General features: G+C 36.4%; 1 protein-coding gene across 1 annotated transcript in view; it reads right to left on the bottom strand.

The window, feature by feature from the left end:
- Positions 1 to 4,986: 4,986 nt before the first annotated feature.
- Positions 4,987 to 11,649, bottom strand: part of LOC128662611 (bactericidal permeability-increasing protein-like) — a 75,873-nt gene continuing 69,210 nt past the window's right edge. Inside the window, exons 12-14 of the mRNA XM_053716444.1 lie at positions 9,794 to 9,836; positions 7,371 to 7,434; positions 4,987 to 5,072 (exon numbers count right to left, since the gene is read on the bottom strand). Of these exons, the coding sequence (XP_053572419.1) occupies positions 4,987 to 5,072; positions 7,371 to 7,434; positions 9,794 to 9,836 (193 nt within the window). The remainder of the gene's footprint in view (positions 5,073 to 7,370; positions 7,435 to 9,793; positions 9,837 to 11,649) is intronic.

Here is an 11,649-nt window from a genome sequence, read left to right as displayed (position 1 = left end):
TATTAATATACTTTTTACCTCTGTGATTACCTTGTATCTAAGCCTCTGCAGACTGCCCCCTTATTTTAGTTCTTTTGACAGACTTGCCAATCAGTGCTGACTCCTAGGTAACTCCACGGGAGTGAGCACAATAATATCTATATGGCACACATGAATTAGAACTGTCTGGCTGTAACAAACTGTCAAAAACCAATGAGACTAAAGCTGGCTTCAATGACTTAGAAATTAGCATATGAGCCTACCTTGGTTTAGCTTTCTACAAAGAATACCAAAAAAACAAAGAAAATTTGATGATATAAGTAAACTGGAAAGCTGTTTAAAATCACATGCTCTATCTGATTCATTAAAGTTTAATGTTGACTATACTGTCCCTTTAATTCAGTATATCTGGGTGAGGGGGTACCTCCAATTGATCCCCCGGTAATTTGTGGAGGGGGCAGCTATGGGAGGGTAGGATCAGGCTGACATGGGTGGGGATGGGGAAGGGCAGAGTTTTGGGGGAAAGCAAGAGATTACCACTGTTTAGTAGGCAATTAATTAAATTCAACAGCCAGTGATATAGATTTAGTATATTAACATTTTATACTAGAAATCACGTTGTTGTTTTTAATCTTCTTTATTCATAAATCAGTAATTGCATGTAAAACATATAAAGTTTGTAAATATTAGCAGATGTGTTCCTCATTCCTTGCATCGATATACCATGCATTTGTTTCCTCCATTATTTATTGCCAATGCACATTTGCTCCAAAAAGAATGAAGTTCTGAAAGAAAATATAAAGTTGACTGTTATTATATAATTATCATTATTATCAGGTATCAGTGCCAACAGATTCCACAGCACTATAAACATAGGCAGTATACAAGATAACATTATAGGGATCAAATGGGTAGAGGACCCTGTCGAGAGTTGCACTGTTATAGTTGGCTCTTATGAAGGTGATCTACAAACAGCTGGGCTCATAGACTTACGTGCTAAGTAGTTCAAGGGGATAGCAATGGAGTTAGGAAGGTTAGTGTAGATTGTATGCATCCCTGAATACTAGAGTCTTTAGGGAGCGTTTGAAGCTTTCAAAACTAGGGGAGAGACCTGTGGAGTGATGGAGAGAGTTCCATAAGATGGGAGCCAGTCTGGAGAAGTCTTGTAAACGGGAATGTGACAAGAGTGGAGGAGAGTAGGAGATTGTGAGCAGAGCGAAGGGAATGGAGAGGGAGAGTGTCTGGAGACAAGGTCTGAGATGGAGGGGAGAGCATTGCAGTTGAGGGCTTTGAATGTCAGTGTGAGAATTTTGTGTTTAATCCTGGAGGCAAGAGGAAGCCAGTGAAGCGATTGTCAGAGAGTTGAAGCAGATGAAGAGTGACGTGTAAGGAAGATGAGCCTTGCAGAGGTATTTATTATGGATTTTAAAGGAGCTAGGAAGCAGCTAGGGAGACCAGAGAGGATACAGTTGCAGTAGTCGAGGCGGGGAAGGATGAGAGAGAGTGGATTAAAATCTTAGTTGTGTCTTGTGTAAGGAAAGATCTAATTTTAGGGATGTTTTAAGGTGGAAGCAGCAGGCTTTAGCCAAGGACTGAATGTGAATAGTGAAAGAAAGATCTTAGTCAAGTGTGACCCCAAGACATTGGGCATGTGGGGCATGTGGGGTAGGGGTAATGATGGAGTTATCAACAGTTATAGAGAAATGGGGGGTGGAGATTTTGGAAGAAGGGTAAAAAATAAGGAGCTCAGTTTTAGAGAGATTTAGCTTGAGATAGTGAGAGGACATCCAAGATGAGATATGAGAGAGACAGTTACTGACACTGGTTAGCAAGGAAGGAAGTAGATCTGGTGCAGAGAGATAGATTTGGTGTCAAATGATATTAAAACTCGTGGCTCTTTATTAAGGAACCTAATGATGACATTTAGATTGAGAAGAGAAGGGGATCAAGGACAGAACCTTGCGGTACCCCAACAGAGAGTGGTAACGGGGTAGAGGATGCCCCAGAGAAGACTACACTAAAGGCAACAGATAGGAAGAGAACCACGAGAGAGCTGTGTCATAAATGCCGAAGGATTGGAGGGTTTGGAGCAAAAGAGGGTGGTCAACAGTATCAAAGGCTGCAGACAGATCGAGGATAAGCAGAGAGAAGTGGCCTTTGGATTTTGTTGTAAGTAGGTTGTTGCTATCCTTAACAATTGCTGTCTCTGTGGAGTGATGGTGGCGAAATCCAGATTGCAGTGGGTCAAGGAGGGAGTTTAATGTAAGGAAATGGGATAGACGTGCATATACTAGCTTTCCAAGAAGCTTTGAGACCAGGGAAATAGGGCAGTAGTTGGATGCGGAGGTTGGATCGAGAGAAGTTTTTTTGAGGATAGGTGTGACCAGTGCATGTTTAGGAGATGAGGGAACTGTACCAGTGCTGAGGGAGAGGTTGAAGATGTGTGTGAGTATAGGGGTAAGGGTAGAAGAGAGGGAGGGGAGTAACTGTGAGGGAATGGGTTCGAGGGGACAGGTAGTGAGGTGAGAGGAAAGTATAAAGGGCAGAAACTTCTTCCTCTGTAACAAGGGCAAAAGAGCGAAATGTATGGTTATGTGTGTTTTGGACAATTGTGAGCTTTTGAGGGGGTGGGAGACCAGTAGTATGTTGAGAGCTGATTTTATTTCTGATGGAGTCGGTTTTGTTATTGAAGTGGCTGGCAAAATCTTGAGCTGAGAGAGAAGTTGTAGTAAGAGGTGGGGGTGGGCATAGAAGAGAGTATTGAACGTGGAGAACAGACGTTTTGGGGTTGAAGAAAGAGTAGAGATAAGAGTAGAGAAGTAATGTTGCTTATATAGATTAAGGGTGGAATAATAAGAGTTCAAGATGAACTTGCAGTGAAGAAAGTCAGCTAAATTCCGAGATTTTCTCCAGTATCGCTCAGCAGTACAGGAGCATCTGCGTAGGTGCCATGTCAGAGGTGTATGCCAGGGCTGAGGATGAGTGTATGATTTCTGAGCTATGGTAGGTGGGGCCAGATGGTCAAGGACCGATGTAAGAGTGGAGTTATACTGGCAGCTAGATTTATCAGGGCAGGAAAATGAGGGGATAGAAGAGAGGAGAAGTTCGAGAGAGCTAGCGAGCTGTTGCTGATCTAATGACTTGAGGCTTATAGTGTTAAAACACAGTCTGATTATCTAATATTTGCTAGATTGGACATGAAAAATCTTGTTGACACCCCAGGGGCTGACCTCAGATAATCCTCCTTCTCCTATCCTTACTCAGATAGAGATTCATTTTTAAATAACTTTCTAATTTACTTCTATTATTACATTTTCTTCATTCTCTTTGCATCTTTTGTTGAAATGCAGGGATTTAAGCTCAGGAGTGTTTATGTAGCACTATATGCAGCAGTTTTGCAAGAATGTTATCCATTTGAAAGAGCACTAGATGGCAGCACTATTTCCTGCCATGAAGTGCTCTAGACACCTACCTAGGTATCTCTTCAACAAAGAATATCATGAGAACAAAGCAAATTTGATAATAGAAGTAAATTGAAAACATTCTTAAAATTGTATGCTCTGCCTGAATCACAAAATAAATGTTTGGATTCCATATCCCTTTTTAAATACTGAAGACAATGCAAATCATACTACCCTGTTTTCAGTTTATAGCATCTTACAATTCATTGCGTTTTTGTATGCAAATGTTTTACATATTGTGTCACGCTTTATTCAGCCCACTACTAGAGGCAAAGAGTCCTATTTTATAATACGGAAAACAAAACACTTGCAATTTTGTATAAAAAAATATAAATTTCACAGCATTTTGTGTATTTGCAGTGTAGTTTTATTACAATCTTTGCTGTGTAATTTGATTATGAATTTTTTTTTCTCCATAAAATACAATTTTTGCAGAACATATTTGTTATGATTTTTAACACACTTTAACAGATATTTAATGCATCTTTTTAATTCAGTATTTCATTTATTAGATTAACAAACATTTGTAAATGACAATTTTGTGAGCTCTACTGTAATGTATGCATCTCATTGTTATACTTAAAGGGATACTGTACCCAAAAATTTTCTTTCGTGATTCAGATTGAGCATGAAATTTTAAGCAACTTTCTAATTTATTCCTATTATCAAATTTTCTTCATTCTCTTGGTATCTTTATTTGAAATGCAAGAATGTAAGTTTAGATGCCGGCCCATTTTTGGTGAACAACCTGGGTTGTCCTTGCTGATTGGTGGATAAATTCATCCACCAATAAAAAAGTGCTGTCCAGAGTACTGAAACCAAAAAAAAGCTTAGATGCCTTTTTCAAATAATGATAGCAAGAGAACGAAGAACAATTGATAATAGGAGTAAATTAGAAAGTTGCTTAAAATTGCATGCTCTATCTGAATTACAAAAGAAAAAATTTGGGTTCAGTGTCCCTTTAAAGGGATGTGAAACACAAACATTTTCTTTCATGATTCAGATAGATCATACAATTTTAAACAACTTTCAAATTTACTTCTGTTATCTAATTTGCTTCATTCTCTTGTTATTCTTTGATGAAGGAGCAGCAAAGCACTACTGGGAGCTAGCTTAAAGCCAATGAAAAGATGCATATATGTGCAGCCACAAGTCAGCAGCTCCTGAGCCTACCTAGGTATCCTTTTCAACAAAGTTACACGCTCTATCTGAAACTTGAAAGAAAAAAATTGTGTTTCATGTCCCTTTAAATACAGGGAACACCCATTTGCAATGCACACTATTCTCAAGGCAGACAATTCCAACAGGGGCTTTACAGCACTAATGGGATTTCTTACTGAATCTTGCAAGCCCAGAGATCTTTATTACAAAATAGGTTTGTCGTCAAGTTTGTGACGGATGTTACACACAGAGCAAGGGATATCTATAAATTATATAAACTGAATTCAGCTGTAAAACATTTTTAGCCTAAAATACAACAATATATTTCATTTTAGTAGTTTTTTTATTTCTACCATTTCAAAGACATTTGACACTGAGAAGCAAATCAACTGACCTCTTGTGGCTGTAGGAAAATGTCTGAGATTTGGATGTTATCCAGCAGTGGCAGAGGGTACCCATTCATTAAATGTACTAGAAAAAGAATATGTATTAAAAAAAGAAGAAATTGTACAGACTCTTCTGTAATACAAGAATACAATAAAAGTGATATAAAAACAGGACCTGTATTAGAGGAGGATAAAAGAATGCAACCTTTATTAAAGGTACACCATACTGTAAAATTGCTTCTCTTTAATGTGTAACCAATGACTTGTTAAACCAGCTTCATGCTATTAAATGTTTTGTAGATTGCTCCTTTAGGCAATTGAAACAGTTGGTTTCACTCATTGAAACTACCACCTATAAGAAAATTGAATTACAGTATTGGTCTTTGTGTATAGAGAGTGAGATAAGATAAGCAGGTCTACTCTTCTTGCATGCTTGCTCAGACACTTGATTGAGCATGTTAGTGAGAATAATGGGTGTTGGCTTCAATGAGTAAAAACTATTTCAAATACAAACATAAAGCTAAAGGAGACATTTTCAAGACATCTTTATACTCTGCAGTATAACAAGTTACTGGAAATATATTAAGGGGAAACATTACACTGTCCCTTTAAGGTCTTTATCAGACTCCAGTTTATAGTTAAATAATTGTTTTAAAAATAGGGCTCCTTGATACATCAATGGCATCCTTGCTATAATATCATTGTAATTAACTTATTTAATTCAAGTTTGAAATTTTACTATCGTGTTTAATATTTGCAGATATATGTATCTTGTATACAAAATTATAATACAAATTTGAAAAAGGAAAACAAAATAATACATGTAAGGTAGTATCTCCTATTAATAATTACTTTTATACACATCACAGTTACATTAAAAGTAAACACTATTTTGGGGGGAGGAGCCAGCAGCTGAAGCAGCAAGACGTGTATTTCTCAAGCTCCCATAATTTAATCAAACTAACTAAGATTACGAACAGCCTACAAAGTTGTTTTTTTACATGTCCCTGCTAATCTGAATCCTAAATGGTGAAGTGAGCATTTTGAGGACAGGAAACAAAGAAATAGATGACTTTTTGGCAAGAGGACTAGTATGATGGTTAGATAGTGGAGTGAGGCGTTCCGACATTTTTGACTGTACATACAACACACCGCTATTCTCAGTGAGCCGGCCTATGCATACTCTGCTGCTGTCTAATTGGAACACTGTGGCATTCATAGCAATTTAATCTCCCACCTTGGTCCGCGAGGTTATAAGCTGGGAACTGCTACTGCTATTTAGAGCCTACGGAAGAATATTGGTCCGGAAGCCATGACGCCTTCAGGTATGGAGCGTCAAACTGCTACCATCCTGGGCAGTTTGCTGCATATACTAGACAGACACCAAGGTCCTCATTTTTGAGCTGAAAGATGCCTTTATTTTGTCCCAGATTGCACTGGAGGAGCATGGGACTGCAGATGACAGCATTCACGGTGCAACTGATACACTGCAATGACCGGGAGAGATAGTCCACAGCGCGGTAGACAACACTACTGAGGTACACTGTGAGATGGGTGACAATGCTAACAATTGACTCAAAATCTTCATGTTGATTGATAACTGTGTAAACTTTTCATTTTTTTCTATAAAGAAAGAAAATATGGATGGCCTTATGGTGACTTTGTTTGTTTGTGGTGGCATATCCCTATTGTATGTAATATATTTTATTCATTTCCAAACAGAGAAAAGTTATAACACAAGGGCAGTTATAGTTAGTCAGTAAACATATAGTAATAAATAAACAGAAAAGATTTCTTGTTCATCAGGAAACTCCATAGAAAACTACTACTGTAGAACACTCAGGGCTTTAGCCCCTATTAATTCTGAATAAGATTTTCCTGAGAAAATACACAAAAGAGTTTATTAGTTTAAGGGACAGTAAACACCTTGTAATTACAATATATTTCTGTTGTGCTTCTAAAGAATAACATATCAGCAAAGTCTTAACGTTTTAAAAACAAATTAACAACCTTTTTCCTGCAATTATTTTTCATTAGCAAACCCCCCTCCCACCACCACCATTTGCTTTAAATGGAGGAGCCATCCTGGACTTTAGCCAGCAGACAACCAGGATCATAAAGTTAGTATAAAATGCATATATTTGCAGTTATCATCGGTTAAAGGCAGTTAGGAAAATATATGTAGCAGAGCTAGCCTTGAAAAGTCAGCAGGGTGCATTTCAAGTTCTTAGTATCAAAAATTTCTCACGTTTCAGAGCCAAATTACATAAAAAGGGGCAAAATAAATAATGAAAATATATTACAAAGTTGTTTCATTATACATAAACATGGTATATGCAAAACACAAGGTCCCTTTAAGCGTCACATTATTTATTCTACGTACCGTTAATGCGTGGAAGCAGAATGTTTATGATATAATAGTTCAATGCAACATTTAGTAGCTCCACCTAAACAAAACAAATTACATATGTTTTATTTTATGTATAACCACTAAATCATTGTTTGCAGAGCTTATCAAATCACTGGCAATTCCGTAAATGTCCAAATCTAGTCTTCATCAACCAAAGATACGCCAGACTCTTAAACTATAAAGAGAGTTTTATAATGTATGTAAAGTATGTTTAAATATTTAAATCATTTTATATTAAAAACCCTCTTTTAAAGGTATTTATTTATTTTTCAGCAGGGCTTTTACAGAGCCCCATCCTTTTTGTAGAATTCACATTGTATCATCTGAATTTTGTCTGTTGCTTCCATTTGAATTTAGTTTCATGACTATCCTACTACTGTAACTCTTTAGAAGGAAGAAGTAACAATACACTACAGAGCTGCATCAAAATAAGGGATAATCGTGGAATTTTTACAAATTATTCTAATCATAAAAAAATAATTTTTAAAAAAAAATTTTTTTTTTTCTTATTCTTTTCCCTCCTCTCTTTATCTCCAAAAGTATCTCCAGGAGGGGAGAGGGGCAGGGGGAAAATGATCTTTCCCTCTGATTCATGGCTAGCCCCTGTGTGTGACCCCCCAACCGTGATTATCTCTCTTAGAACTGTGATGTTTTTACACTATGTTTTAGATAGATGATTGATAGATAGATAGATAGATAGATATATGATAGATTGATATATGATAGATAGATAGATAGATAGATAGACAGATAGACAGATAGACAGATAGATTGATATATGATATATGATAGATGATAAATATATATATATATGATATATGATAGATTGATATATGATAGATAGATAGATAGATAGATAGATTGATAGATAGATAGATGATAGATAGATAGATAGATAGATGATAGATAGATAGATAGATAGATAGATAGATGATAGATAGATTAAGATATGATATTTGATAGATAACAGATAGATAGATAGATGATAGATAGATAGATCATATACTTTTGACTGTGTGCTAACCCCTGCTCCCATTTATAGTACCAGTGTGAACTGTAGAAGTAATTAATCCATGGATTTGAGAAATTACTTACAGCACTACCTATATTACCCATAATATACCATTAAACCAGAAATTGTAATTAAATTCAAAAACATCATGTGCAGAAAACAGACAGAATTTGTTTTAAATCTTAGCCAAACAATGGTTTTGAATATAGATTTATGTGAAAGAATCTAAAAAAAAGGTTAGTTGAATTCTGAATGTTATGTCACATAATATATTAAGCAAGATTAAAATCACAGAGTTGTTGTGTCTGATTAAATAAAAAGACAACACTAAGGGATCTGTGAAGGCAACATACTGTGTTATGCAAATGTAGTGATCAGCTGCCTTCAGAAAATAGTGTATATAGCTAAACACTGACATCTTGTGGTCATTCTATAAATGATTTGTTCAGCGCTGCATTTACTGTTTTGTTGTCTGAAAGTTACAAATGTCAACCTTTTCTCAAGATAAATCAAAATCACATGACTCTCATCTAAGAGGATTGGTGCAGAACTAATAGAACAAACCCTCTTGGCTCACATGTTCCATGCACAGAAGAAAAAGTCCCATAAACACAGCCATAAAAACACAAAAGAGCATAACAGTACATGTTACTGAATATGCAGTAAAACATATTACAAAGTAAAATGGCTTTTTTTTTTTTTATTAATAGTTCTCTTTCATGAAGGTTTAATGTACACTTCCATGTCCCTTTAATTGGGCTGCCAAAATGTGCCACTTGCAATTTAGCCCTATGTATTTTTAATTTTAATATTTTATTTAAAGTCATACTCCATTATTGAACTCACATTCACAAAGGCACATTCCAGTTAACAAGTTCCATAATGTTGGTGCAAGCACTGTGAAATCTGCTGTCTTAGCATGAATGGAGGAGCAACCCTTACAAAAGCAGAGGGTTCACACTTTACAGTTTCGGTTCTGGTCAAATCCAGATGCAGAACTTCACTAAATAACATTTTTAAAGGTTTAAAATAATAGAAAAGATTTGAAGAGAGCAGCAGGCACAGAACAAACATGATAGCTTGATAGATAGTAACCATGCTACTTTAGTTCTACCCAGCCGTTTAACCCCCTCTGAAGTAAAGTTATGCTCAGGAATTGCAAGATTCTGAGCAGAACACAGCTTGACAGCCAATCAGAAGCAGTAGTTGCATGTAGCCACAAATCATAAGCTATTCCTGACTCAGAAGCTGCAATGCATGTGATACATGAGTAGGACATTACTTATTTGTTTAACCCTTTATCCACATTCAGATTTATGCTGTCTCACAGCAATCTCTAAAAGCTTAGAATCAAATCCCTTGTTTATTGATGTTGAATACTTACAGAGAAAGGTCCTACATCCGAATGTACAAGAGTCATCTCAATCCTGAAAGCAACACAGAACAGAAACCAAGATCAGAAATGTACTTAGAATTACAGACTATATGTTCAGACCATTAGAATAACTATACATTTGTTGCACGGCTATTTATAACATAAATATCAAAAAGTGCAGCAAAAATATTAAAAATTGTGATTTTCAGGTACCATACATAATATTTTGGAAGCACGTTAGACAGCAATATAATCTCTTCTTACCATCACCTCTATTGTGGTCCTCTAAACAAATAACAACTAATGTAAACATATGGGGTCTTATAATTTTATTGTAAAGTGTCATTTTCATCTTTATCTCCTACTATTTTATTATAAGGACTGTGATAGAGCTGAGATGGTTATGTATAATGCAATATATGCTTCCCTACAGATTATGGCATATTCTTGGTTATATTGAAAAATGCATAACTAATTTGTTTATTAGGGGCCAGTATTCCAACCCACAGTCGAAACCCCAATCACATCAGCTGATAATTAGCACTCAGTATTTGTTAAATTATGTGTACTGGGGCTGTTAGATGGAACCTGTGAGAAATATGCTGATGCCGGCTAAGACTTCTAGACCTCTAAGTTTATCTAATTTGTTTTTTAGTTTGCAGTTGGTGAGTGGACATGCAACCCACATTTAGTTAAGTTACACTATACTGTATAGTAAGCACTGTGAAGGAAGGGTCTTGTTTTGTTTATGTTCAAATGCTATTGCTCAGGGTGCAACTACAGGGGTCTCAACTGAGACAGTACTTACAACTAGGGAGCCCATCTGGCTTTGCAATCAGTAGAAGCAACACCAGAGGGGGGGGGGGGTGTGATGTGGGTTCAGCTTGCATCATGTTTGGTTCTTCTTTGTGCCTCTGCAAAACTGGTCTTACAGTGCAAGCAAAGTGTATGATTTTACCTTTACAGCATGGTTGTAGGGTTTTCAAGATGGCTCCCTTTCTGTTGCTGTACAGAAAAACCTGCCACCATGTTTGTACAGGTAGGCTGTGCAAATGCACATCATATGGCGTGGACTAAGCAAGGGTGAAGGATGACTCAGTGACAAAGCTCCAATTGTGTGTAATATGGGTGTTTGCTATTAATCAGCTATGCAGAATTATGCTATTATGAGTTTGTGCTGCATTGAAAAGGACACTGTTGAAATGTGGGGCCCTGTCATAGCCTTTGCCTGATGGCCAATGACATCTTGTTACGCTCCTTCACCTACTGTAAACTGTAATAAACAAGTCATGGCTTTTAACCTAAACCAGCATTTGAAGTACTTTTCTGCTGTAAAAAGACTCTGTGTCTATGCTATTCCCTGGACAAACTACTAAGGAAAGGAGCATTTTTATCACATGATATATAACTGTGAGTTTAAATAGTGTTTCCTCAGCATTGTTAATAATAAATAAATGCTGTAATAGGTTTATGGTAAAGAAATGCATCTTCCATATATGTTTAACTTGGAGTGTGGCTCCTTTTACATGCCCTGGAGCTGGGAGCAGAAGCCTTCTGGCCTCATAACGTATTTTAATCCCTTATTTTAAATCTAAACAACATCAGCAAATTAACATATGATACAAATCACTAAGCCAAAACAAATAAAAAAATTATAGAAACCATAGTAATAAGCAAAGCAAAAGCCATATTACAAGCAAATTATCAAGTACTGTTCTGAAACATAGGGATCAGTAACAATAATGAACAACCTATAGTAAGGACTATTTTACAATAAGAATGATACATTACACTGGAAATATGGCTTGAAGATTACCTCTTAATTGTTAGATTCAAAAACTAATGAGCACATCTCATTCAGAGGA

The sequence above is a fragment of the Bombina bombina genome, chromosome 1, assembly GCF_027579735.1.
Source record: "Bombina bombina isolate aBomBom1 chromosome 1, aBomBom1.pri, whole genome shotgun sequence".
Classification (NCBI taxonomy): domain Eukaryota; kingdom Metazoa; phylum Chordata; class Amphibia; order Anura; family Bombinatoridae; genus Bombina; species Bombina bombina.
Note: the sequence above shows the minus strand (reverse complement) of the source record. Positions and strands in the feature narration are given on the sequence as shown.